Source organism: Hemitrygon akajei, chromosome 2 (assembly GCF_048418815.1).
Source record: "Hemitrygon akajei chromosome 2, sHemAka1.3, whole genome shotgun sequence".
In the NCBI taxonomy this organism is placed as follows: domain Eukaryota; kingdom Metazoa; phylum Chordata; class Chondrichthyes; order Myliobatiformes; family Dasyatidae; genus Hemitrygon; species Hemitrygon akajei.
In genome coordinates this window covers 64,935,991-64,963,218 of record NC_133125.1, presented here as the reverse complement: position 1 = coordinate 64,963,218, position 27,228 = coordinate 64,935,991, and the positions used below count along the sequence as shown (strand labels likewise).

The 27,228-nt window shown below is 44.3% G+C and overlaps 2 protein-coding genes across 3 annotated transcripts in view; one reads left to right on the top strand and one right to left on the bottom strand.

The window, feature by feature from the left end:
• Nucleotides 1–27,228, bottom strand: part of LOC140713724 (thymosin beta-10) — a 452,521-nt gene that overhangs the window by 369,201 nt on the left and 56,092 nt on the right. The gene's annotated exons all lie outside the window — the stretch shown is intronic.
• Nucleotides 21,388–24,714, top strand: tomm5 (translocase of outer mitochondrial membrane 5 homolog (yeast)). Its single transcript, XM_073024067.1, has 2 exons — nt 21,388–21,720; nt 23,925–24,714. The coding sequence occupies exons 1-2, from the start codon at nt 21,600–21,602 to the stop codon at nt 23,957–23,959; spliced, it is 156 nt and encodes a 51-aa protein (XP_072880168.1). The 5' UTR covers nt 21,388–21,599; the 3' UTR covers nt 23,960–24,714.

Genomic DNA, 27,228 nt, shown 5'->3' with positions numbered 1-27,228 from the left:
CACCACTTTCTGTAGCACTTTCTCTTCTTAGCCATTGATGTTTCTGTACCGGACAACCAGTTAGGATACTCTCCACGGTGCACCTGCAGAAGTTTGTCAAAGTGTTTGGTGATATGCTGAATCTACACAAACTTCTAAGCAAGAAGACGGTGCTGCCGTGTCTTTTTGTGATGATACTTGCATGCTGGTCCCAGGACAGATCCCCTGATATGATAACGCCAAGGAATTTAAAGTTACTGACCCTCTCCACCTCCGATCTCCTAATGAGGACTGGCTCATGGACCTCCAGTTTCTTCCTCCTATAGTCAATATTTAGCTTTGAGATATATTATTGATAATTGTGGTAACTTCTACTTTACAAAAAGACCACTCGACAACTTGATGGCCAAAAGAGCATCTTTATCTGGACTGCAAATGATATTTACCATACAGAGGCTTCCAGGTACCTCGTGCGGCATGGGTAGAGGAACTATATACAATGCATACTGGGAGTGAAAAGAGCGGAAGTAAAGACCCCGCCAACCCTGGATCCCGCCTCTTGCTACCAACAGCTTCCCGATTAGTATTAACTTACTTTTAATAATACTCACATTACAACAATAATTAAAGCTACAATCACATCAGCTGTAATCTTACTGAACAACATGGAAGGCCCACAGGCCTGGGCAGCATTTCTTTTTGCTCCAAATTCATTTGTCTCTTTTTATTCAAACTGGGGGATTGAACAGAATGTTGTAGTAATAGGTAATGATTCCCAAAGACTGTGCTACCTGTCGGGTGCCGGATCCTCAGGGCGGGAAAGGAATTTAGAGACAAGGGAATAGCTAATTGTCATGGTCTATGTGGTAACTGTTGCCACTGGTACAACAAAGTAAGAGAATTTTCTGAAGGAATTAGAAGAAAAACGGGGTCCAACTTAAAAGGCAGACATGGAGACATGGATGAATAACTGGGTTATTAACTGAATACTGTGCAGTTTAGAGCAGGGCAAATAAGATGAGTGAATACACGATTCAAAGGTTGCTGTGGGTGAAATGGGTTTCAGTTTATTTATTTATTGAGATACAGTGTGGAATTAGCACTTCGGGCTGGTCGAGCTGCACCACCCAACATCACAGGACAATTTACAATGAACAATTGGACTGTGCGAGGAAACCCACGCGGTCACGGGGAAAACATACAAACTCCTTACAGGAGTCAGCAGCGGGAAGTGAACCCGACCCACCTGTACTGTAAAGCATTGTGCTAACCACTACACTACTGTGCCTTCCCACCCATAGATCTCCAGTTAACCAGTTTGTGAGGCTTCAGCACCAGTACTATGGATGAAGGGAGAGGTTCCATTCAAATTGGCTACACTTAGATTGCACTGGGACCAGCTTCTTAGCAAATCGAATAAATTAAATTATAAGGAAGGCTTTAAATTGTAAAGATGTGCATTCTGTTGATGTAAAGTTTAAAGAGAAAGCACAAAGAGCATAGGAAAATGGGTGATTATAATTAGAGTATTTTAGGAACAGATCATACATAAAAACATGAGAGTATGTCTGCAGCAGAGCAAAGGAAATTTTGAAGGACCTTTAATTAAATACATTTGGGTAAATTAAAGGCATCAATAGAAATATATGGGAATAATCTAATACTTTGGTTATTCCAATGTGATGTGATTAATAGGTGACATTGTAAGCACTGTCGTATTTGAGGAAATGTCTTTTAAAGGAAATGGCAACATAAAAAAGGAGGCAGTCTACATTTGAATCCAGAAGTGAACTAAAAGCAATGAAGATGAAGGATCTTAGCTCAGAATACCAAGAAACAAAATCAGTTTGGAACTAAGAGGCAATATAGGCAGAAAATACTGGTGTGAGTTGTATATAGGCTGCTACATTGTAATAGTCAGGAAATTAGAAATGTATGTAACAAGGGTAAAATACTAATCACAACTGGTAAATTGGTAAACTGGCTTATTACTATCATGTGCAGAGGTACTGTGAAAATCTGTTTTGCATGCCAACTGGATCATTTCATTACAACAGTGCACTGAGATAGTACAAGGGAGTTCCATAACAGAATGCAGAATAAAGTGGCAAGTTACAGAAATGTTCCGTTCAGGCAGGCAATAAGGGCCAAGGCCACAACAAGGTAGGTTGTAAGGACAAGAATCCATCTTATTGTACAATGATCTTAAAATAGCAGGATAGAAGCTGATCTTGAGCCTGCTGGTCACATGCTACCAGTTGCCTGACAGGACTGGGGTGGCTGCTTTACTGGGGCAATGAGAAGTGCAGGTAGAGTCCATGAAGGGGAAGCTGGTCCACTGGTTCCATTTAATATCAGGAAATGTATACAATATACAACCTGAAATTCTCACACTTCGCAGACATCCTCGAGACAGAAAAACATAAGAACCCTAAAGCCCTCTGACCCCCTTCCATGCACATGTGGCAGTAAGTAGCATCAACTCTCCCCTCTCCCCCTACTTACTCTGGCAGAAAGAGTCAGCATTCCCACCTCCCACCCTAAAAGCCCCCAAAGAGAGACCATGGTCTACAGTCCATCAAAATCTAACTGCTCACTCTAACAAGGGAGAGACAGATATCACTCCTTCCACAGTGAGAGGGAAGACAACAGACGCTATTTCACTGTTACAGTCAGTCTGAAGCGCTGCTTTTTATTTTGAGTTTCCCAATTCGAGAATCAGCATCGACAGAGAGAAAAAGCAGTCCATCAAAAGGGAGATAGAGAGCCACTGATCATCAAGTGTAGAGTCCTCTGACAGCCACTCTTGCTGTCTTCGATGTTCGGCTCCCACTAGGCTTCAGTTCGCAACACTGCCGAGAATTTGTTTTCACACCCCAAAGGCACCCAACTTCAGGCTGAACTTGGACATATCGCAACATGGCCAATTGGCAAGCTCCAAGAACGGGGGCATGCTGCCAGTTTCAGTGCCAGTGTAGATCAAAGATCCTGACAGGAACCCAGTCGCCCTGAAAAAGAAAACAGAGACATTAGAATAGGAGGAATTTAACAGTTTCGCTGACAAGCTGGGAGAAGTCACCCTCTAGCGCCACCTTTAGCTCTGCCCACAATACTTTGTGATCTGTTCAGCTGTCTCTACATCCCTATGCAATTTTATTCGGTTGTGGGCAGAGCAGTTGCCGTGCTAATGCTTGATGCATCTAGATAAAATGCTATCTACGGTGTATTGTCACAAAGCAGTGAGAGTCGAAGTGGGCATGCCAAATTTCTTAAGCTTCTTGAGGAAGTAGAGGCACCAATGAGCTTTCTCGCCTGTGTGGTTGGATCAGGCAGGCTATTGGTGATGCTCACCCCTAAGAAATTGAAGCTTTCTACCCTCTCAACCTCAGCACCGCTGATGTAAACAGGAGTGTGTGTACCACCCCCTTCCTTAAGTCAATGACCAGCTCTTAGGTTTTGCAAACATTGAGTCAAATGCAAAAGTCAAACAAATTTATTATAAAAGTACATAAATGTTACCGTATAGTACCTTGAGATTTATTTTCTTTCAGGCATTTACAGGAAAATAAAGAAGTTCAATAGAATTTATGAAAACTATGAACAATAAACATGCAAAAGAAGACATTGTGCAAATAAAACAAACAGTAAATATTATTTAAAAATTAGTTGTAGAATCTTTGAAAGTGAATCTATAGGTTGTGGAATCAGTTCAGAGTTGTGGTCAGTGAATTTATCCACACTAGTTCAGGAGCCGGATGATCATAGGATAATAACTGTTCCTAAACCTGGTGGTGTGGGGCCTTTGGCTCCTGTATCTCCTGCCTGATGGTGGTAGTGAGAAGAAAGCTTGGTCTGGATAGTAGGGGTCCTTGATCATGGATGCTGCTTTCTCATGACAGCAATTCATGTAAATATGCTTAATGATCGAGAGGGCTTTGTCTGTGATGGACTGGACTGTATCGGGGGCTAAGCACACAGCCTTGTGAGGATGGTGATTTTGGTACCAACCTGTACTGACTGAAGTTGCAAGTGAGGAAATCAAGGATCCAGTTGCACAGGTCTTGGACCTTAGTGATGGGTTTCAAGGGGATGAATGTGTTGAATCCTGAGCTGTAGTTAATGAAGAAGATCCTGATGCATGTATCTTCTTTGTCCAGGTGATCCAGGGCTGAGTGAAGGGCCAATGAAGTGATGTCTGCTGTTGACCTCTTGTGATGGGAGGCAAATTGGAGCAAATCCAGCTCACTCATTGATATACCTGAGGACAAGGTTGTTGACATCATCATGTCATTGGGCTCTCTACCTCCTTCCTGCATTCTGACTCATTGCGAATTGAGATCTGGCTCACTGTAGTGGTGCCATCTGCAAACTTGTAGATGGAATTACAGCAGAATCTGGCAGCACAGTTACGAGTATATATGGAGTAGAGGGCTGAGGTACCAATGCTGAGAATAATCATGGAAGAGGTGTTGCTGCCTATGCTTACTGAGTGTGGTATGTTGATTAGGAAATCAAGAACCCAGTTGCAAAGGGTTGCAATCGCCTTAAGCTGCATATAAACTGGCAAAACCAACCAAGCAAAATACTGCGGAGGATGAATTCACTGGGGGTAAAAGAGATGGATTACAAAATCAATACATTAAGGAACCAACAAGGAGAAAGGTTATTTTTATACTTGTCATTATGTAATGAGAAAAGGGTAATGACCTGGTTAATGGCCTCTTTAGGGAACAATGATAATCATATGGTATTAATTTTGAAAAGATTGAAAGTAATTTTGTTCAGTCTGAACCTTAAGCCTTAAAACAATGCTTGAAGCATAGGAATCTAAGTTAAAGGACATGACAGTAGACAAGCAATAGCTAACATTCAAAGACCATATTGATAGCCCTTCAAGTCATGAGAGACAGACAGGGAAAGAGACCCAGCCATGGCTATCAGGAGAGGGGAAAGGTAAGGCACAAAACGTTGCCGAATGAGGATGGGAAAAATTTCGGGATTCCGCACAAAGGCTGAATTAACCCAAGGAGTGTATGAGGAACAGGAAATTATGGCATGAGAATAAGGTGGTAAGGAACATTTAAAGAAAAACAGATTTGTATGCGCTTCTGAATATGTGAAAAGAACAAGATTAGTAAAACTTAATGTTAGTACCTTACAAATCGAGATGGGATAACTACATTGAGAAATTAGGAAAAGGAAAAAATGAAAAAATCTCTTTGCATCTGCCTCCAAGAAAGAAGACACAGAAAATCTTGTAGAAGTAACAGAAGTCTAAAGTCAAGAGGAGCGAGGAGTCCAGTGACATTTGCATTAGAAAATAAACTGGCGAAATTAATGGGGCTGAATGCCAATAAATCCTCAAGAACTCTTGACCTGCACCCTTGTATTTTGAAAGAGTTCGATTCGGAATGTACCTGTGTGGTGAACTACATATACCTGTCTGGACATGCCCCCCCTGCTGACTGCTCCTGTGGCTCCTCCCACTGACCGTGGCTCCTCCCACAGACCCCGGTATAAAGGCGATTGGGGACTCCGCCCCGGCCTCAGTCTCCAGGATGCAGTGTGGTGGTCAGTTGCTGCTTGTTCTTTCTTCCAGCCAATAAAAGTCTATATCTCACCTCACGTCTCTGAGAGTTATTGATGGTGCATCAACCTGTTGTCATTTTACAAAATTTGATAGATGGTAAAATGATGCCTACAGATTAGCACAAGTAATCCCACTTTTGTATAAAGGAAGAGAGAAAGTAAAGAATTACAGACCAACTCGCCAGATGTCAGTAGTAGGAAAATGCAGGAATCCATTACTATGGAAGTGGTGAAAGTGCACGTGGTAAATGATAATACTGGGCAGCATTAACATGGATTTAGGAAGGAGAAATCTATATGATATCATAAGCAATGTAACAGATAAGGTCAAACCAATTCATTCCTCTAACATAAGATGCCACACAAGAGCTTATTTTAAAAATTCCCATTATAATTTTCAGGCATGTTTTGAGCATTGGGGTAAGAACAAAAAAAAAGTCATTTTAAGTTGCAGAGTTTAAACAGGCTGGGCACACATACCCTCTAAAGTTTAGAAAAATAAGAGGTACTCATGTGAAACATAAAAGATATCTAAGGAAAATGTCTATGTCACCTAAAACACTTGCAAATTTCTACAGATGTACTGTAGAGAGCATTCTAACTAGCTGCATCACCGTCTGCTATGGGGGAGGGGTGTGGGGGGGTGTTACGTACCCATGACATGTGACAGTGGTACCCTTGTCACGTGACTGGGGTTGAAGTTATACTGGACTTGAGGTAATGGTCTTGTGATGGTGGAGTGATGTCATTTTCCCACCGGTAGAGGTCATGTGACAGTTTTTTTTACAGGGTATAAGAGGAGGACCCCACCCTGTGGGGAGGGGCAGTTCGTGGCTGGATTTGCCATGTTGACTTCATGCCACTGCGTGATTTAATGTGATGACGCAGTTTAGTTGAAAGATGAAGTTTTATCTAATGCCTAAAGTTTAAAAGGTCATTGCCAGCAGTTTCTTACAATACTGCTAGTGGAGAGTGAAGTTTGGAGTTCGGAAGTTAAAGATCGAGGAGAATCGATTTTCGACGGTGGAATGGTTTCGACCTTGTGTGATCCTCATTCGGAAGGATTTCGTTGACTGTTCTCATGTTAATCTCTGCTGGGATAGCAGGAGATTGAGGACAGAGTGTGGAAGGAAAGGTCAGTGCCTTTAAACCATTACGTTTCATAAAATTCTATGTGGGAAGAGTTCGACACCGGGGATCGAAGGACAACGACGTGGAAGAGAATTCAAATCGCCTTAAAAAGTCTCTCCTTTTAAATGGACTGTGAGCATTTTGAACTTTCGGCATACCGCTTTAAACAACTGTTTTTGCAATATCGCTTTAAGAACTGTTTGAGCTGCATCGCTTTAAGAACTGTGAAGCTGCCGCACAGCAGCTGTTTTCCGGTTACGTTAGTGTTTGTTTACTTTTGGGGGGTTTGTTTTCAGTGTTTAATAAACGTGTTATTTGTTATAAAAACCCTTGCCTAACTCACATATATTTATTGTTGCCTGAATACGTAACATAAATATGGGGGCTGCGTCCGGATTGGATCGTTTGAGTTTAAATGCTTGTTGAATTTTGAGTCGGTGTTTTGGAAATGGGGAATACTCGATTCTTTTGTTTGATTGGCTTGTGAGTGGTATTCGGCAACGATGAATATTGATGAGTTTCTGGATTCGCCCGACGCGGATTTGTTAGCAAAGGCGAAAAAGACTGAGGTGTCTGGAATAGCTAGTAGATTGCAACTTAAAGGTATTTTGACGACTACATCAAAAGCTGTAATACAGAGAAAAATCGCGTCACACTTTATGGATTCGGGTGTTTTTGATGATTCGGTTTTAGAATCGTTTCCAATAAGTAATTTGGAGATGCAGTTGCAAATTGAACAAATGATGTTAGAGGCTGCACAAAAACAGAGAGAGTTTGAATATGCAATGGAGAATTTAAGGTCTGGGAAACAGTCTTCTGGTTCTAAAAAACTGTTTGTTGCTAGTCAAGAAATTAAATTGGTCCCTCCATTTAGTGAAACAGAAGTGGAAAGATATTTTCAACATTTTGAAACTATTGCTCGGATGTCAGAGTGGCCGAGAGATAAATGGTCATTGTTGTTACAGAGTGTAATTAAAGACAAAGCACGACAAGTTTACACAGCTTTAACTGTTGCGCAAGCATTAGATTATGATATTGTGAAAACGCATATTCTCAAAGCATACGAATTAGTCCCAGAAGCATATAGAGTGTTACGTATTCAGGCAACAATAAATATATATGAGTTAGGCAAAGGTTTTTATAACAAATAACACGTTTATTAAACACTGAAAACAAACCCCCTCAAAAGTAAACAAACTCAAACGTAACCGGAAAACAGTTGCTGTGTGACAGATTCACAGTTCTTACTAGCGCTGCAGTTCAAACAGTTCTTAAAAGCGGTATGCCGAAAGTTCAAAAGCTCACAGTCCTTTTAAAAGGAGAGACTTTTTTAAACGATTTAAATTCTCTTCCACGTCGTTGTCCTTCGATTCCCCGGCGTCGAACTTTCCCACGAAGAATTTTATAAAATATAACGGCTTAAAGGCACTGACCTTCCTTCCACACTATTCTCAAATCCTTTCTGGTCAAACCCAGGGATTAACAGCAAGAATAGTCAACGAAATCCTTCCGAATGAGGATCACACAAGGTCGAGACCAATCCACCGTCAAAAATCGATTCTCCTCGATTTTTATCTTCCAAACTTTTATCTTCACTCTCCACAGCAAAGAAACCGCTGGCAATGACCTTTTAAACTTTAGGCATTATATAAAACTTCATTTTTAACTAAACTGCGTCATCACATTAAATCACACAGGGACATGAAGTCAGCTTGGCAAATCCCGCCACGAACTGCCCCACCTGACAGGGTGGGTCTTCCTTTTATACCCTGTAAAAAAAACCTGTCACATGACCTCTACTGGCGGGAAAATGACATCACTCCACCATCACAAGACCATTACCTCATGTCCAGTATAACTTCAACCCCAGTCACGTGACAAGGGTACCACTGTCACGTGTCACGGGTACGTAACAAGAGATTCAGAAGTTTGAAAAAGTCTGTGGAAAAGACTTATGTGGAATTTGCCTATGATAAAGCTATGTGTTTTGAGAGATGGGTTTCTTCTAAAAATGTAAATGGGGACTATGATACATTGAAAGAGCTGATTTTAATGGAGGAATTTAAAAGAAGCATTCCTGTTGAAGTAAGGACCTACTTAAATGAGAGGGATACTGATAAATTGCAGGACTGTGCTAGATTAGCTGATGAGTATGTTTTAATCCATAAGAATAAATTTCCTCAAGGTAGAATTTTTAAGAGGAAAAATAACATGGAGACTCAAGGTAAATCAGAAATTAAATCAGAGGTTAATGAGAAAGGTAAGGAGGAAGGAAAACCTGTGAAGGAAAGACAGTTTGGTCTTATTTGTAACTATTGTAAGAAGCCTGGCCATGTAATAGCTAACTGTTTCAAATTGAAAAAGAAAGAGAAGGAAGCAGTTCTAGATGCTTGTGTGCAACATACTGAAGCACCTGTAAAATTAAAGGGTTTGATAAACACAAATGAGGATTTGTTAGAGTCTGACCAAGTTACAAAGGGATATGATCATTTTATAACTGAAGGGTTTGTATCCTTGAAAGAAGGATCTACTCTATTGCCAATAAAAATTCTTAGGGATACTGGAGCTTCTCAATCACTGATGTTAGACAGTGTGTTGAAGTTTAATGAAGAGAGTGATACTGGTGAGGTAAATTACATAAGAGGTGTTGGGAGTGATTTTATGCCTGTACATTTACATAAAGTAAATTTAAAATCAGGGTTAGTTACAGGATTTGTTAAAGTAGGATTACAGCATAGCTTACCTGTGAAGGGTATTTCTTTATTGTTAGGTAATGACTTGGCAGGTGGACAAGTTTTTCCTGAAGTGCATTTGACAATGGAGTCAGAGGAACCAGAGATGAATTCTAACACAGATTCTTCCTGTGTTGTGACTAGAGCTATGGCTAAAAAGATTCATGTGCAGAATGAGGTTGTTACTCATGACTGTTCAACTCAGGATTCGAGTTTTGAGGATGTGTCAGAGACTTTCTTACCTTCGTTGTTTGAACAAGATTCTGGGAGTAAGTCTGACTATGAAGATTTATCTCTGTCTCGGAAGGAGATGATAGCAGAGCAGAATAGAGATCCTGAGATTATAAAATTAAGGGAACAAGCTTTACTAGGTAGTGAAATTGAGAAAGTGTCAGTAGGATATTACTTGGAAAAAGGAGTGTTGATGAGGAAGTGGAGGTCGCCTACAATTCCTGCAAGTGAGGAATGGAATGTTGTTTACCAGGTAGTTGTTCCTAAAGTTTATCGAAATGAGATTTTGACTTTAGCTCATAGTGTGCCTTTAGGTGGACATCAAGGGGTAAGGAAAACTGTGGACAAGATTTTAAAACATTTTTACTGGCCTGGTCTAAGAAAAGATGTGGCGATGTTTTGTAAAACGTGCCATACTTGTCAAATTGTGGGTAAACCAAATCAGGTTACACCAGTAGCTCCATTACAACCGGGCCAGGCAGAGGTACATCATTTCTCCTCTTTTCTCTGCCTTAACAACCCCGATCAGCAAGGCCCCCAACATAACGAAGCCTGTGGCTGCCAAACAGACACCTGGCCTGTGTTTTTGCCACGCTCGCTTTGGTACGAACACTGGGAAGTGCCGATGGGCTTGCAGCTTTGACAGTGCCACCGCGTCAGGACATCAGATCTGTGAACACCGTGGGTTCCACCCGCCAGGGCCGCCTACCGTTCATTACGGATGCACTTACAGCGCAACACTTCCCATGTGACATGGGTGCTCACGTGAGTGTGCTGCCAGCCTTGCCTATTGATGAGACCTCACTGGAGCCTGCCAATGGCTGCAGGATCCAGCCCTATGGGATATGACGGCTGTCGCTCTGCTTCAGTGGGTGACGTTACACATGGGACTTCGTTCTGGCTGAACTGGCTAGACCTCTGCTCGGTGCAGATTACCTGTGTGCCCAAGGACTGTTAGTCGATCTTAAGAATTGCCGGCTTGTGGATGTCAAGAACATTTGTGTCGTTACCCTGCTCCTCCAGTAAGTTCCCCACAATAACTCTGTCAAGCGCAATCATCACCAGATGTGAGTTTACTCAACTGCTGGGCGAATTCCCAGACCTCACCGAGCCCACATTCTCCACTACAGTCACAAACATGGGGTCAAACACCATATTTTTACAACTGGCCTGGCAGTCCGTGCTCATACTTGTAGACTGAACCCAGAAAAGCTGGCAACTGCGAAGGCTGAGTTTGCCAACATGGAAAGATTTGTATTAAAAGACTTTCTTTTTGAATACATTGAATACATACTTGAATACATCCAAATCTGAACACATAATCCAACCCTGCACACTTTCCGAGTGCTTAAGCCAACACGGGTTGATTATTAACCATGCTAAGTGCCTGTTTGGGTTGTCAACCATTGACTTTCTCGGCCATCAAATTTCCACAATAGGTGTGAAACCCCTCCCATTGAAAATAGCCACTACTATTGATTTCCCACCACCCCACACTACTAAAAAACTACATGAGTTTGTAGGCATGGTGAATTTCTATCACTGTTTCATTCTGCCAGCTGCTGAACTTGTGCTCCCCCTGTATAGTGCATTTAAAGGTAATAACCCTAATCACGAGCTTGACTGGTCAGTGGACATAACCAGGGCATTTGATGATACTAAACAAGCTCTTTTCAACACAACCCTGCTGGTGCACCAACACCCCAACACACCCATAGCCGATGCTTCAGACTATGTTGTGGGTGCTGTGCAGGAACAGCTGGTCGGAGGCACATGGCAGCCACTCGCCTTCTTTAGCTGCCAGCTCTGCCCCCGCCCCCCCAAAACAAAATACAGCACATTTCCCCAAGAGTTTCTGGGTCTCTATCTGGCTGTCTGCCATTTTTGTTTTCTTCTAGAGGGTTGCCAGTTCACAGTGTTCATTGACCACAAAACCCTTGTGCACACAATGGCCGAAATATCAGATCCTTGGTCTGCACTAACGTCAACTGACCTTCATACCAGAGTTCACAACTGATATACAACATATCTAGGGGAAAAATAATCCCATGGCTGATTGCAATTCCTGGCCAGCAGTCGAAGCCGTACACATAGGGGTTGACTATGCATGAATGGCAGGTAATCAAGCTACTGATCCAGAGGTTCAGGTTTACTGAACAGCAGTCATGGGCCTGTGGTTCACTGACATTAAGTTCTGGAAGCTGGGGCTTCTGTCCTGTGTGATGTCTCAACTGGTCACCCTCCCCCATTGTGCCAGCAAACTGGAGAAGGACTGCTTCTGACTCCATACATTGCCTCGTGCATGCAGGCCAGAGGGCCTCACAGAAACTGGTTGCACTAAAGTTTGTGTGGCACGGCCTCAGAAAGGATGTGCATGATTGAGCTTCAGCCTGTCTGGAGTGTCAGCGGGCAAAAATTAACCATCATGTCCAGGTGCCATTGGCACCTTCTGAGGTCCTGAGCGATGGTTTGACCATGTCCTCTTTCCACCTTCCTAAGGCAGTATCACAAACCTCCTTACCGTGGTGGACTGTACCTCCAGGTGGCCAGGGGCCATCCCTTTGCATCAGCGATAGCTTGGTCATTCATCTGTACCTAAGTGCTGGGTTTGGCAGACATCCGATGTTTCCTCTGACCCCAGTGAATATCAGACCTTTGCGCTGAGATGGCCCACAATCTCACCGTTAGGCTACATCACACCACTGCTGGGGCTCAAAACAGCTCCAAAAGAGGACCTAAAAACAAAACCACGAGGAAATCTGCAGATGCTGGAAATTCACGCAACACACACAAGATGCTGGTGGAACGCAGTAGGCCAGGCAGCATCTATAGGGAGAAGTACGGTCGACGTTTCAGGCCGAGACCCTTCATCAGGACTAACTGAAAGAAAAGATAGTAAGAGATTTGAAAGTAGTGTGGGGAGGGGGAAATGCGAAATGATAGGAGAAGACCGGAGGGGGTGGGATGAAGCTAAGAGCTGGAAAGGTGATTGGCTAAAGGGATACAGAGCTGGAGAAGGGAAAGGATCATGGGACGGGAGGCCTCGGGAGAAAGAAAGGTGGGGGGAGCACCAGAGGGAGATGGAGAACAGGTAAGGGGTGATTGTGAGAGGGACAAAAAAAGGAGAAAAAAGAAAAAAGAGGGGGGAAATAAAAATTAATTAATAATTAATAAGGGATGGGGTAAGAAGTGGAGGAGGGGTATTAACGGAAGTTAGATAAATCAATGTTCATGCCATCAGGTTGGAGGCTAACCAGCTGGTATATAAGGTGTTGTTCCTCCAACCTGAGAGTGGCTTCATCTTGACAGTAGAGGAGGCCATGGATAGACATATCAGAATGGGAATGGGACGTGGAATTAAAATGTGTGGCCACTGGGAGATCCTGCTTTCTCTGGCGGACCGAGTGTAGGTGTTCAGCGAAACGGTCTCCCAGTCTGCGTCGGGTCTCACCAATATATAAAAGACCACACCGGGAGCACCGGACGCAGTATACCACACCAGCCGATTCACAGGTGAAGTGTCACCTCACCTGGAAGGACTGTCTGGGGCCCTGAATGGTGGTGAGGGAGGAAGTGTAAGGGCAGGTGTAGCACTTGTTCCGCTTACAAGGATAAGTGCCAGGAGGGAGATCGGTGGGAAGGGATGGGGGGGGGGGGGGGGACGAGTGGACAAGGGAGTCGCGTAGGGAGCGATCCCTGAGCAAAGCAGAAGGGGGGGGGGAAGAGAGGGTAAGATGTGCTTGGTAGTAGGATCCCGTTGGAGGTGGCAGGTTACGGAGAATTATACATTGGACCTGGAGGCTGGTGGGGTGGTAGGTGACGACAAGGGGAACCCTATCCCGAGTGGGGTGGCGGGAGTATGGGGTGAGAGCAGATGTGCGGGAAATGGGAGAGATGCGTTTGGGAGCAGAGTTGATGGTGGAGGAAGGGAAGCCCCTTTCTTTAAAAAAGGAAGACATCTCCTTTGTCCTGAAATGAAAAGCCTCATCCTGAGAGCAGATGCGGCGGAGGCAGAAGAATTGCGAGAAGTGGTGGCATTTTTGCAAGAGACAGGGTGGGAAGAGGAATAGTCCAACAGACAATAGGTGCAGGAGTAGGCCATTCGGCCCTTCTAGCCAGCACCACCATTCACTGTGATCATGGCTGATCATACACAATCAATAACCCGTTCCTGCCCTCTCCCCATATCCCTTGACCCCGCTATCTATAAGAGCTCTATCTAACTCTCTCTTGAATGCATTCAGAGACTTGGCCTCCACTGCCTTCTGGGGCATTCCACATATCCACCACTCTCTGGGTGAAAAAGTTTTTCTGCATCTCTGTTCTAAATGGCCTACCCCTTATTCTTAAACTGTGGCCTCTAGTTCTGGACTCACCCATCAGTGGGAACATGCTTCCTGCCTTCAGTGTGTCCAATCCCTTAATAATCTTATATGTTTCAATCAGATCCCCTCTCATCCTTCTAAATTCCAGTGTATACAAGCCCAGTCGCTCCAATCTTTCAACATATGACAGTCCCGCCATTCCGGGAATTAACCTTGTGAACCTATGCTGCACTCTCTCAATAGCAAGAATGTCCTTCCTCAAATTTGGAGACCAAAACTGCACACAATACTCCAGGTGGGGTCTCACCAGGGCCCTGTACAGCTGCAGAAGGACCTCTTTACTCCAATACTCAATTCCTCTTGTTATAAAAGCCAGCATGCCATTAGCTTTCTTCACTGTCTGCTGTACCTGCATGCTTGCTTTCATTGACTGATGTACAAGAACACCTAGATCTCGTTGTATTTCCCCTTTTCCTACTTGACTCCATTTAGATAGTAATCTGCCGTCCTGTTCTTGCCACCAAAGTGGATAACCTCACATTTATCCACATTAAACTGTATCTGCCATACATTTGCCCACTCACCCAACCTGTCCAAGTCACCCTGCATTCTCATAACATCTTCCTGACATTTCACACTGCCACCCAGCTTTGTGTCATCAGCAAATTTGCTAATGTTACTTTTAATTCCTTCATCTAAATCATCAATGTATATGGTAAACAGCTGCGGTCCCAGCACCGAACCTTGCGGTACCTCACTGGTCACAGCCTGCCATTCTGAAAGGGACCCGTTAATCGCTACTCTTTGTTTCCTGTCAGCCAGCCAATTTTCAATCCATGTCAGTACTCTGCCCCCAATACCATGTGCCCTAATTTTACCCACTAATCTCCTATGTGGGACTTTATCAAAAGCTTTCTGTAAGTCCAGGTACACTACATCCACTGGCTCTCTCTTGTCCATTTTCATAGTTACATCCTCAAAAAACTCCAGAAGATTAGTCAAGTATGATTTTCCCTTCATAAATCCATGCTGACTCGGACTGATCCTTCTACTGCTATCCAAATGTGTCATAATTTCCTCTTTTATAATTGACTCCAGCATCTTTCTCACCACTGATGTCAGGCTAACCGGTCTATAATTCCCTGTTTTCTCTCTCCCTCCTTTCTTGAAAAGTGGGACAACATTAGCCACCCTCCAATCAGCAGGAACTGTTCCTGAATCTATAGAACATTGGAAAATGATTACCAATGCATCCACGATTTCTAGAGCCACCTCTTTAAGTACCCTGGGATGCAGACCATCAGGTCCCGGGGACTTATCAGCCTTCAGACTCAACAGTCTATCCAACACCATTTCTTGCCTAATATAAATTTCCTTCAGTTCATCCTTTACCCTAGTTCCTTTGGCCACTATTACATCTGGGAGATTGTTTGTGTCTTTCTTAGTGAAGACAGATCCAAAGTACCTGTTCAACTCATCTGCCATTTCTTTGTTCCCCATAATAAATTCACCCATTTCTGTCTTCAATGGCCCAATTTTGGTCTTAACTATTTTTTTGCTATTCACATACCTAAAGAAGCTTTTACCATCCTCCTTTATATTCTTGGCTAGTTTACCTTTGTACCTCATTTTTTCTTGGCGTATTGCCTTTTTTGTTATCTTCTGTTGTTCTTTAAAAGCTTCCCAGTCCTCCGGTTTCCAGCTCATCTTTATGTTATACTTCTCTTTTATTTTTATACTGCCCTTTACTTCCCTCATCAGCCACGGCTGCCCCTTACTCCCCTTAGGATCTTTCTTCCTCTTTGGAATGAACTGATCCTGCACCTTCTGCATTATTCCCAGAAATACCTGTCATTTTTGTTCCACTGTCTTCCCTGCTAGGGTATTGTTCCATTGAACTTTGGCCAGCTCCTCCCTCATAGCTCCATAGTTCCCTTTGTTCAACTGTAATACTGACACATCCAATTTCCCCTTCTCCTTCTCAAATTGTAGGTTAAAACATATCATATTATGCGGTTAACTCAACCTCTCTTTGTGCTCGCCATTGCCTTTTACAGTTTAAGATTGTTCATAGAGCCCATATGTCTAAGTCTAAACTATCTTGATTCTACCCTGGCATTAGTCCGCTCTGTGATAAATGCAAGAGGGGCGTGGCCTCTCTCATCCATATGTACTGGTTCTGTCCTAGCTTGGAGAAATTCTGGAAAGATGTCTTCACTACATTATCGGGTATTCTGAATCAGCACCTAGAACCAAACCCCTTAATTGCTCTGTTCGGTTTTTGGGGCGAGACAGATTTATGTCTGGGTCCGACCAAATGCCGAATACTATCCTTTGCCTCTCTCCTGGCGAGACGCTTGATCCTCCTTAGATGGAGAGATGTTGCCCCGCCCACTCATGCGCAATGGCTTAACGACATTATGGCCTGCTTGGACCTCGAAAAAATTCATTATTCAGTTCTTAATTCGGATCTAAAGTTCCATAAGGTCTGGGGACCTTTTATCGAGTACTTTCATAACCTTCCTCCTGACTAGGGTTTTTTTTTCTTTTCGGTCCCTTGCTTTCAGCTCCCTTTTTTTTTCTGGTAGTAGGCATTATTATCCTCTGTTGCTAAGTGTATTCACAGTCTGGGAGTTTGACTGTCCGGACTTATACTGTGTTGTGGTTGGTCTGGAGTTGTTTTTTTCTTGTGTTGTGGGGCTTGGGGAGGATACTAAGCTTACTTGTCTTTAATTTAGGTGCTTTTTTGTTAAATTCTCTTCTTTTGTAGCATATTGTTATTGTATGCTTAATTTTGCACTGTATTAATGTTCCTCATTGGGATTTGGGGTTTTTAATTTGTAAAATGTTTTGAAAAACTAATAATTTTTTTTTTAAACATATCATATTATGGTCACTACCTCCTAATGGTTCCTTTACCTTGAGGTCCCTGATCAAATCCGCTTCATTGCACAATACTAAATCTAGAATTGCCTCCTCCCTGGTAGGCTCCAGTACCAGTTGTTCTAAGAATCCATCTCGGAGGCACTCCACAAACTCCCTTTCTTGGGGTCCAGTACCATTTTGATTCTCCCAGTCTACCTGCATGTTGAAATCCCCCATGACAACTGTATCATTACCTTTGCGAAATGCCAATTTTAACTCTTCATTCAACTTACAGCCTACATCCAGACTGCTGTTTGGGGGCCTGTAGATAACTCCCATTAGGGTCTTTCTACCCTTAGAATTTCTCAGTTCTATCCATGCTGACTCTACATCCCCAGATTCTATGTTCCCCCTCGCAAGGGACTGAATATCATTCCTCACCAACAGAGCCACCCCACCCCTTCTGCCAGTCAGTCTGTCCTTTCGATAAGATGTATGTCCTTGAATATTCATTTTCCAGGTAGCTGTGAGAGTCCATAGACTTATAGTAGATAAACCGTCTCCAGAAATAGAGACAGAAAGATCAAGAAAGGGGAAGGAGGTGTCGGAAATGGACCAGGTAAATTTGAGGGCAGGGTGAAAGTTGGAGGCAAAGTTAATGAAGTCAATGAGTTCAGCATGCGTTCAGGAGGCAGCACCACTGCAGTCTTCGATATAGCGAAGGAAAAGTGGGGGGAAAAGAGGACCTGGAGTCGTCCGTGGCTGAGTTGCTATAGGGGCAGCCAGTACGAATGACAGGTGATTTTATTCCTAATGACACAACTGTGTCCCCCCCTCCTCAGTAAATTCAATTCCTCTACACCTATTCCTACCTCCCATCATGGTGTACAGCACTCTTGGGCTCCTGTTGACCCACATTCAACCTCGTTTGTTTTAGTCTGCCATGATGCACACCAGCATCCCCTTAGGCCCCCTTACAATGACACATTCCACGCCTTGGAATGGGGGGAAAGGACTTCTATCACCAACGAGGGGTAAACCTGAATGTATCACCCCAACATGTAACAAACAAGAGAAAATCTGCAGATGCTGGGAATCCAAGCAACACACACAAAATGCTGGTGGAACTCAGAGACCATGGAAAAAGCACAGTCGATGTTTCAGCCTGAAACCTTTCATGATAATCATGATGCTGCCTGGCCTGCTGAGCTCCTCCAGCATGTTGTGTGTGTTGTCCCAGGTTCTAAGCGCTAGGCTACCGTGGTGCATTCAGAGATCGACATGCTTTCAATATTCAGACTACCAAGACATGGAGCTGGAGCTAGAAAGTGACGCTGAGAATCAGAAATCATCTCATGAGAAGGCACACAGACAACTACAGTTTCTAAATGTGGTCTGAATTAAGATGATCCACCCATTCTTCTTTGACATTCCACAGTACAGAGGAGAAGAGGTTGTGAATTGACTGTTCTATTTATTATCAATTGCTATGATTGCACATTGCACATTTAGATGGAGACGTAACAAAGATTTTTTCTCCTCATAGAAACATAGAAAGCTTACAGGCCCTTTGGCCCTCAAAGCTGTGCCAAACATGTCCTTACCTCAAAACTACCTTGGCTTACCCATACTCCTCTAGTTTTCTAAGCTCCATGTACCTATCCAGGAGTCTCTTAAAAGACCCTGTCATATCCACCTCCATCACCATCACCGGCAGCCCATTCCACGCACTCCCCACTCTCTGTGTAAGAAAACTTACCCCTGACATCTCCTCTGTACCTACTTATACATCATCTTATACACCTCTATCAGGTCACTTCTCATCCTCAGTTGCTCCAAGGAGAAAAGGCTGAATTCACTCAACCTATTCATCACATTTGACCTACCAAAGTAAACCACCTCACACTTATCTAGGCTGAACTCCATCTGCCACTTCTCAGCCCAGTTCTGCATCCTATCAGTGTCCCACTGTAACCTCTGACAGCCCTCCACACTATCCACAACACCCCCAACCTTTGTGTCATCAGCAAACTTACGAACCCATCCCTCCACTTCATCATCCAGATCTCTTATAAAAATCACAAAGAGTAGGGGTCCCAGAACAGATCCCTGAGGCACACCACTGGTCACTGACCTCCATACAGATTATGACTCGTCTACAACCACTCTTTGCCTTCTGTTCACTCCAAAGGCCTCCACTTTCAATTGAACATTTCTAAAAACCTTAACAGAACCAAAGAAATGCTACTACCAAACACAATTTATTTTAATAATTCAGAGGGGTGTGCTCACTATGTCCCTTTTTCACAGAGCCATCCCACGCTATCCCTGGAGATGTAACTCCTGCTCTTTTCACTCTTTCTGCTGAACGGGCATCCAAAATATTAAAGATGAGGGTGCTGCTTTATACAATTCCAATAGTTGAATTGAATTGACATTGTTTCTTACATCCTTCACATACATGAGTTATTTCTTCAGCGGTTTGAACGGGGCACGACTGCGCATGTGCCTGGCGCTCAGCCAATGAGAACAGCAAGAAGAGTTTAAAAAGACAGATTTATAGAGTGGGTGTCAGAGGAACAGGCAACAGAGTAGAGGGAGGCAGAGTAGGAAGGCTTTGGCGATAAAGAGTCGAGGTGAGGTATGTTACTTGTGTAGAATACAGACAGGAAGTATGTGTGTGAGGTTGGTTTTGTGCTCGGTGCCAGATGCGGGATGTCCTGGATTCTCCCAGCCTCCCGGACAGCCATATCTGCACCAGGTGCGTTGAGCTGCAGCTCCTTAGGGACCGGGTTAGGGAACTGGAGATGCAGCTCAATGATCTTCGTCTAGTCAGGGTAAGTGAGGAGGTGATAGAGAGGAGCCATAGGCAAGTAGTCACACCGGGGCCTCGGGAGACAGAAAAGTGGGTCACAGTCAGGAGAGGAAAGGGCAGGAGTCAGATACTAGAGAGTACCCCTTAACAATAAGTACTCCTGTTTGAGTACTGTTGGGGGGGACAGCCTACCTGGGGGTAGCAGGAGTAGTCGTGCTTCTGGCACAGAGTCTGGCCCTGTGGCTCAGAAGGGTAGGGAAAGGAAGAGGACAGCAGCAGTGATGGGGACTCTATAGTTAGGGGGTCAGACAGGCAATTCTGTGGACGCAGTCAATAAGCACAGATGATGGTAGCTTGTCTTCCAGGTGCCAGGGTCCGGGATGTTTCTGATCACATCCACAATATCCTGAGTATCTCTCCTTTCAGTTAGTCCTGACGAAGGGTCTCGGCCCGAAACATCGACAGTGCTTCTCCCTATAGATGCTGCCTGGCCTGCTGTGTTCCACCAGCATTTTGTGTGTGTTGCGTGAATTTCCAGCATCTGCAGATGTTTGCACGATATCCTGAAGTGGGAAGGAGAACAGCCAGAGGACGTGGTACATATTGGTATCAACGATTATGTAGGAAAAGGGAGGAGGTTCTGAGAGCAGAGTAGAGGGAGTTAGGAAGGAAATTGAGAAGCAGGATCTCAAAGGTAGTAATCTCGGGATTACTGCCTGTGCCACACGACAGTGAGAATAGGAATAGAATGAGGCGGAGGATAAATGCGAGGCTGAGGGCTTGGTGCAGGGGGCACGGATTCAGATTTCTGGATCATCGGGACCTCTTTTGGGACAGGTGTGACCTGTACAAAAGGGACAGGTTGCACTTGAATCCCAGGAGGACCAATATCCAGATGGGGAGGTTTGCTAAAGCTATTGGGGAGAGTTTAAACTAGAATTACTGGGGGGGGGGGGGGGAACCAAACTGAAGAGACGGAGGAGGAGGAGGTTGGCTCACAAATATAAAAATAAAGGGCTCTGGGTAACCCTAGGATATTTCTAATTAAGTACATGTTCGGCATTTTGCTGCAAGTTTTCTATGTTTCTATACCCTATCCTGAGAGGATACAGCAAATGGAACAAACGCTATCAGGGTCACTAATAATTTTTGTGCAGGAAAACCAGTTATGACAAAAATATTTCCTCTGTACGGAATCTGGAACACCCCCGATTCAAAATCCACTAACGTACCCCCCCCCCCGACGAGACGAGTTCACGCTGGAATGCTGGTCACATGACGATGAAGGGGCGTCGCCCGGTTGATTAGCTGGGAACCCGGAATGGTTCGCTGGTGGGAGTGGCCCCGCCCGGTTGATGAGCAGCAGGTCGCTGATTGGTTCAGTGGTCGGACGTGTTTGATCAGCAAGTGGGTCGCTGATTCGGTGGTTGGACGTGGTTGACGAGCGGCGGGTTGCTGATTGGTTCGGTGGAGGGACGTTGGTTGACCAGCGGTGGGTTGCTGATTGGTTCGGTGGAGGGACGTGGTTGACCAGCGGCGGGTTGCTGATTGGTTCGGTGGAGGGACGTTGGTTGACCAGCGGCGGGTTGCTGATTGGTTCGGTGGAGGGACGTGGTTGACCAGCGGCGGGTTGCTGATTGGTTCGGTGGAGGGACGAGGTTGACCAGCGGCGGGTTGCTGATTGGTTCGGTGGAGGGACGTGGTTGACCAGCGGCGGGTTGCTGATTGGTTCGGTGGAGGGACGAGGTTGACCAGCGGCGGGTTGCTGATTGGTTCGGTGGTTGGACGTGGTTGACCAGCGGCGGGTTGCTGATTGGTTCGGTGGAGGGACGTTGGTTGACCAGCGGCGCGTTGCTGATCAGGTGGGAAGCGGTCATGTGACCGCGAGGGGCGTGCGCGCGTGGGACAGACGGAGGTGTTCCGGTCGCCGCCATGTTCAGGATGGAAGCGTTGGGGCCGAAAATGGACCCGGAGGAGCTGCGCAGGAAGATGAGGGCAGACGTATGGCGTTCCCTCCGCTACTTCCTCATCTACGTCGCCGTCCTGCGGGCGAGTGAGTGACCAAGCTAGAACAGGACAACGGGGGGGGAGAGAGGACCTGCCGGCTCCGTGCTCGGCCTGTCTGCTGACCCACGCACACGTGGACGTGGTCCGGTCCACTCCGCCGTATAGAGTGGCCACACGGGGGGAGGGTGTCAGGGAGGCTGTAAGTCTGCGGTCTGTACCTGACCGAAAAGATTTGCGCGGGAGTTGGGTCTGGAGCAATTAGCTATCGACCTTCCTTGCAGCGTGAGACGGCGTTATTTAGAAGTTGCAGTGTGTATTCCTACAGCACACACAAAATGCTGGTGGAACGCAGCAGGCCAGGCAGCATCTATAGGGAGAAGCACTGTCGATGTTTCGGGCCGAGACCCTTCGTCAGGACTAAGTGAAAGGAAAGATACTAAGAGATATGAAAGTAGTGGGGGGAGGGGGAAATGCGAAATGATAGGAGAAGACCGGAGGGGGTGGGATGAAGCTAAGAGCTGGAAAGTTGATTGGCGAAAGTGATACAGAGCTGGAGAAGGGAAAGGATCATGGGACGGGAGGCCTCAGGAGAAAGAAAGGGGGGGGGGGAGCACCAGAGGGAGATGGAGAACAGGCAAACAACTAAATATGTCAGGGATGGGGTAAGAAGTGGTGGAGGGGCATTAACAGAAGTTAGAGAAGTCAATGTTCATGCCATTCTCTTGCAAAAATGCTATCCCCTTCTCACAATTCCTCCGTCTCTGCCGCATCTGCTCTCAGGATGAGGCTTTTCATTCCAGGATAAAGGAGATGTCTTCCTTTTTTAAACAAAGGGGCTTCCCTTCTTCCACCATCAACTCTGCTCTCAAACGCATCTCTCCCATTTCCTGCACATCTGCCCGCCACCCCACTTGGGATAGGGTTTCCCTTGTCCTCACCTACCAGCCTCCCGGTCCAATGTATAATTCTCCATAACTTCCGCCACCTCCAACGGGATCCTACTACCAAGCACATCTTACCCTCCCCCCCCTTCTGCTTTGCACAGGGATCGCTCCCTACGCGACTCCCTTGTCCACTCGTCCCCCATCCCTTCCCACCGATCTCCCTCCTGGCACTTATCCTTGTAAGCGGAACAAGTGCTACACCTGCCCTTACACTTCCTTCCTCACCACCATTCAGGGCCCCAGACAGTCATTCCAGGTGAGGTGACACTTCACCTGTGAGTCGGCTGGTGTGGTGTACTGTGTCCGGTGCTCCCGGTGTGGCCTTTTATATATTGGTGAGACCCGACGCAGACTGGGAGACCGTTTTGCTGATCACCTACGCTCGGTCCGCCAGAGAAAGCAGGATCTTCCAATAGCCACACATTTTAATTCCACGTCCCATTCCCATTCTGATATGTCTATCCATGGCCTTCTCTACTATCGAGATGAAGCCACACTTAGGTTGGAGGAACAACACCTTATATACCGGCTGGATAGCCTCCAACCTGATGGCATGAACATTGACTTCTCTACCTTCTGTTAATGCCCCTCCACCACTTCTTACCCCATCCCTGACATATTTAGTTGTTTGCCTGTTCTCCATCTCCCTCTGGTGCTCCCCCCCCCCCCCTTTCTTTCTCCTGAGGCCTCCCGTCCCATGATCCTTTCCCTTCTCCAACTCTGTATCACTTTCGCCAATCACCTTTCCAGCTCTTAGCTTCATCCCACCCCCTCCGGTCTTCTCCTATCATTTCACATTTCCCCCTCCCCCCACTACTTACAAATCTCTTACTTTCTTTCCTTTCAGTTAGTCCTGACGAAGGGTCTCAGCCCGAAACGTCGACAGTGCTCCTTATAGATGCTGCTTGGCCTGCTGTGTTCCACCAGCATTTTGTGTGTGTTCCTATTTGTCCCGGTTAAGAAACGGAGTCCTAGACGGTCTCCAGTCACTGCTCTGTGAGTCCTGCGAAATATTGTACTGAAATAAAAGCTAAACATTGTGGATGTTCAGAAGGCCATGTATCTAGAAAGAGAAACAGTAAACTTCCAGGTTAAAGACCCACATATATTTAGGTTCCAGAGTGGTGGTGCAGTACAGAAACTGACCTTTCTGCCACACCGAATTCATAGATTAATTTTACACTAATTCTGTGCAGCTACATTTAAGTTGTAATGTATACGTTAGCGGTACAAATATGCATCTACATGCTACTTGTCTTATGGTTTGGCATTCAAGTTGTACTAAATTTTGTCAATTGTTTTCCAGCTCCTTTTATCCTAAAAAAGTTGGATAGTATTTGAGCTTCGATGCGGACGGACTCCTAGAAGATGCTGCTGCCATCATCATAAAGATTTTTTATATTCGGCTAATGTACAAAATTTCAACGCTCATATTTTAAAGCTGTTCTATTTATACAACTGGATTTATTACAATTGATTTTTCAATGACTTTTGTTTCAAACATGGATTTTTTTTGGTATTGATATATATTAGCTAGTCATTTACAGGGCAAAGTCTACACAAGTCTTTTTTTAAAACTTGCTGTTTGCTTTGTATAATTTGTGTAATATTTTTCTGAATTTCAATGTGATTTATGTTCCAGTTCATTTAGAGATGAGTTTTCTCTTGAACTACTGCAACAATTGTTTAATGTTTCAATAATGTATAATTTGATCTGAAGATAGTACCTGACTAGGTTCAATTGAAGTTTGCTTTCTTGCATGAAAAGATTTAAATGGATTCCCATATTAGATGATCTATATAAAAAGAAATTTACATTTTTAGTTTGGTTGAAGATTGTATAATCTTGTATTACTTGAATTTGGGTAATATCATTGAAATTTTTAAGCATTTAAGATTTTTTCTTTATTTTGTTATGGTCTTGTCTAAACAATGGACTGACATTTTCATCTTTCTCCTCTTCAAACTATAAAAAGTAAAATTGTGCAGTAGTTGTAAAGATTTTTGTTGGTCATATTTATGAAGAATATGAATTGAATGAGTATTGTTTCAAAGGAAACATGTTAATAAAACTCAGCTGGCCTGTTTAAGCTGAACCACTGGTTTTAGTGGACATTCAGCCATTTCATTAGTTGATGACTTGAGAACTAGACAGTCTGAGTCGGGTATGAACGGGGACGTTGACAGAAAGATTCAACTTGTTGTACAAATCTTGGATTTCTTGTGTGGAGTTATACCAGTCCCATGTGAAATTCTTCATATGGAGAACAAGTAGGATATTGTTTCAATAGAAAAGGCATTACATCCAATTCTTGTATCTCCAGCTAAAAATACTTGCAAGACTACAGTAATTACAGGGCTATAATACCAATTGCCAGGTTCAAATCGTGTGCCAATTTGAATTATTTTCATTCAAAATGGGTGCATCTTGGTGCTAGTGAAAGTTATGAAGTTCTTAAAAAGATGCCATGACAGCTTCCTGGTGAATGTGCAGTCGTTGACAAGCAAAGTAAGTATTGGATGGAATTTCTGTCCTCTATCTTCTTGACTGAATATTTTATTATTTTACTTTGATCAGCCATGAAGTTTACTCGTAAAACTACCAAAATCTACTTTAAATATAATTTGACAAATATCTTGGTTCAGCTCAGGGCTAACAACCCTGACTGGTAAACCAGAATTGTTACGGAAACAGCAGTGAAAAATCCGTCTACATCTGAGTGTGACAGTCTTCCTGATTCTCCACCCAGACATGACAGAAGCCTTGAACACCGCAAGAGATGGAGGGCCTTCATTGCTGCCCTAAACAGTTAGCAGCATAATGGGGGTAGGTAGGTGACAAATAACTGATAATGGGATGCTATTCAGGCCATTGGGTCTATGAGATCTTATACGAGCAATTATATCACTTCTGGCCTTACTTCTCCAGGTATCGATTTAAACCAATGTTTCAATGACAAATTGCCATATTCATCAGAGATTATACCTGGGCATGTCTAGTCCAATGGTATTTATATGGAAATGGCAATAGTAGGGGACTGAGGGTCTAGTGAGACGGAGGAACTGAGGGAAATACATGTTAGTAGGGAAGTGGTGTTAGGTAAATTGAAAGGATTAAAGGCAGATAAATCCCCAGGGCCAGATGGTCTGCATCCCAGAGTGCTTAAGGAAGTAGCCCAAGAAATAGTGGATGCATTAGTGGTAATTTTTCAAAACTCCTTAGATTCTGGATTAGTTCCTGAGGATTGGAGGGTGGCTAATGTAACCCCACTTTTTAAAAAAGGAGGGAGAGAAAAACCGGGGAATTATAGACCAGTTAGTCTGACATCGGTGATGGGGAAAATGCTAGAGCCGGTTATCAAAGATGTGATAACAGCGCATTTGGAAAGAGGTGAAATCATCGGACAAAGTCAACATGGATTTGTGAAAGGAAAATCATGTCTGATGAATATTACAGAATTTTTTGAAGATGTAACTAGTAGAGTGGATAGGGGAGAGCCAGTGGATGTGGTATATTTAGATTTTCAAAAGGCTTTTGACAAGGTCCCATACAGGAGATTAGTGTGCAAACTTAAAACATGGTATTGATGTGGATAGAGAATTGGTTGGCAGACAGGAAGCAAAGAGTGGGAGTAAACGGGACCTTTTCAGAATGGCAGGCAGTGACTAGTGGGGTACCGCAAGGCTCAGTGCTGGGACCCCAGTTGTTTACAATATATATTAATGATTTAGACGAGGGAATTAAATGCAGCATCTCCAAGTTTGCGGATGACATGAAGCTGGGCGGCGGTGTTAGCTGTGAGGAGGATGCAGGGTGACTTGGATAGGTTAGGTGAGTGGGCAAATTCATGGCAGCTGCAATTTAATGTGGATAAATGTGAGGTTATCCACTTTGGTTGCAAGAACAGGAAAACATCATTATCTGGATGGTGGCTGATTAGGAAAAGGGGAGGTGCAACAATACCTGGGTGTCATTGTACACCAGTCATTGAAGGTGGGCATGCAGGTGGTGAAAAAGGCAAATGGTATGTTGGCATTCATAGCAAAAGGATTTGAGTACAGGAGCAGGGAGGTTATACTGCAGTTGTATAAGGCTTTGGTGGGACTGCACCTAGAGTGTTGTGTGCAGTTTTGGTCCCCTAATCTGAGGAAAGATATTCTTGCCATTGAGGGAGTACAAAGGTTCACCAGATTGATTCCTGGGATGGCAGGACTTTCATATGAAGAAAGACTGGATGGACTAGGCTTAGAGTCACTGGAATTTAGAAGATTGAGGGGGGATCTTATTGAAACGTATAAAATTCTAAAGGGATTGGACAGGCTAGATGCAGGAAAATTGTTTCTGACGTTGGGGAAGTCCAGAACGAGGGGTCACAGTTTAAGGATAAAGGGGAAGCCTTTTAGGACCGAGATGAGGAAAAACTTCTTCACACAGAGAGTAGTGAATCTGTGGAATTATCTGCCACAGGAAACAGTTGAGGCCGGTTCATTGGCTATATTTAAGAGAAAGTTGGATATGGCCCTTGTGGCTAAAGGGATCGGGGGTATGGAGAGAAAGCAGGTACAGGGTTCTGAGTTAGATGATCATACTGAATGGCGGTGCAGGCTCG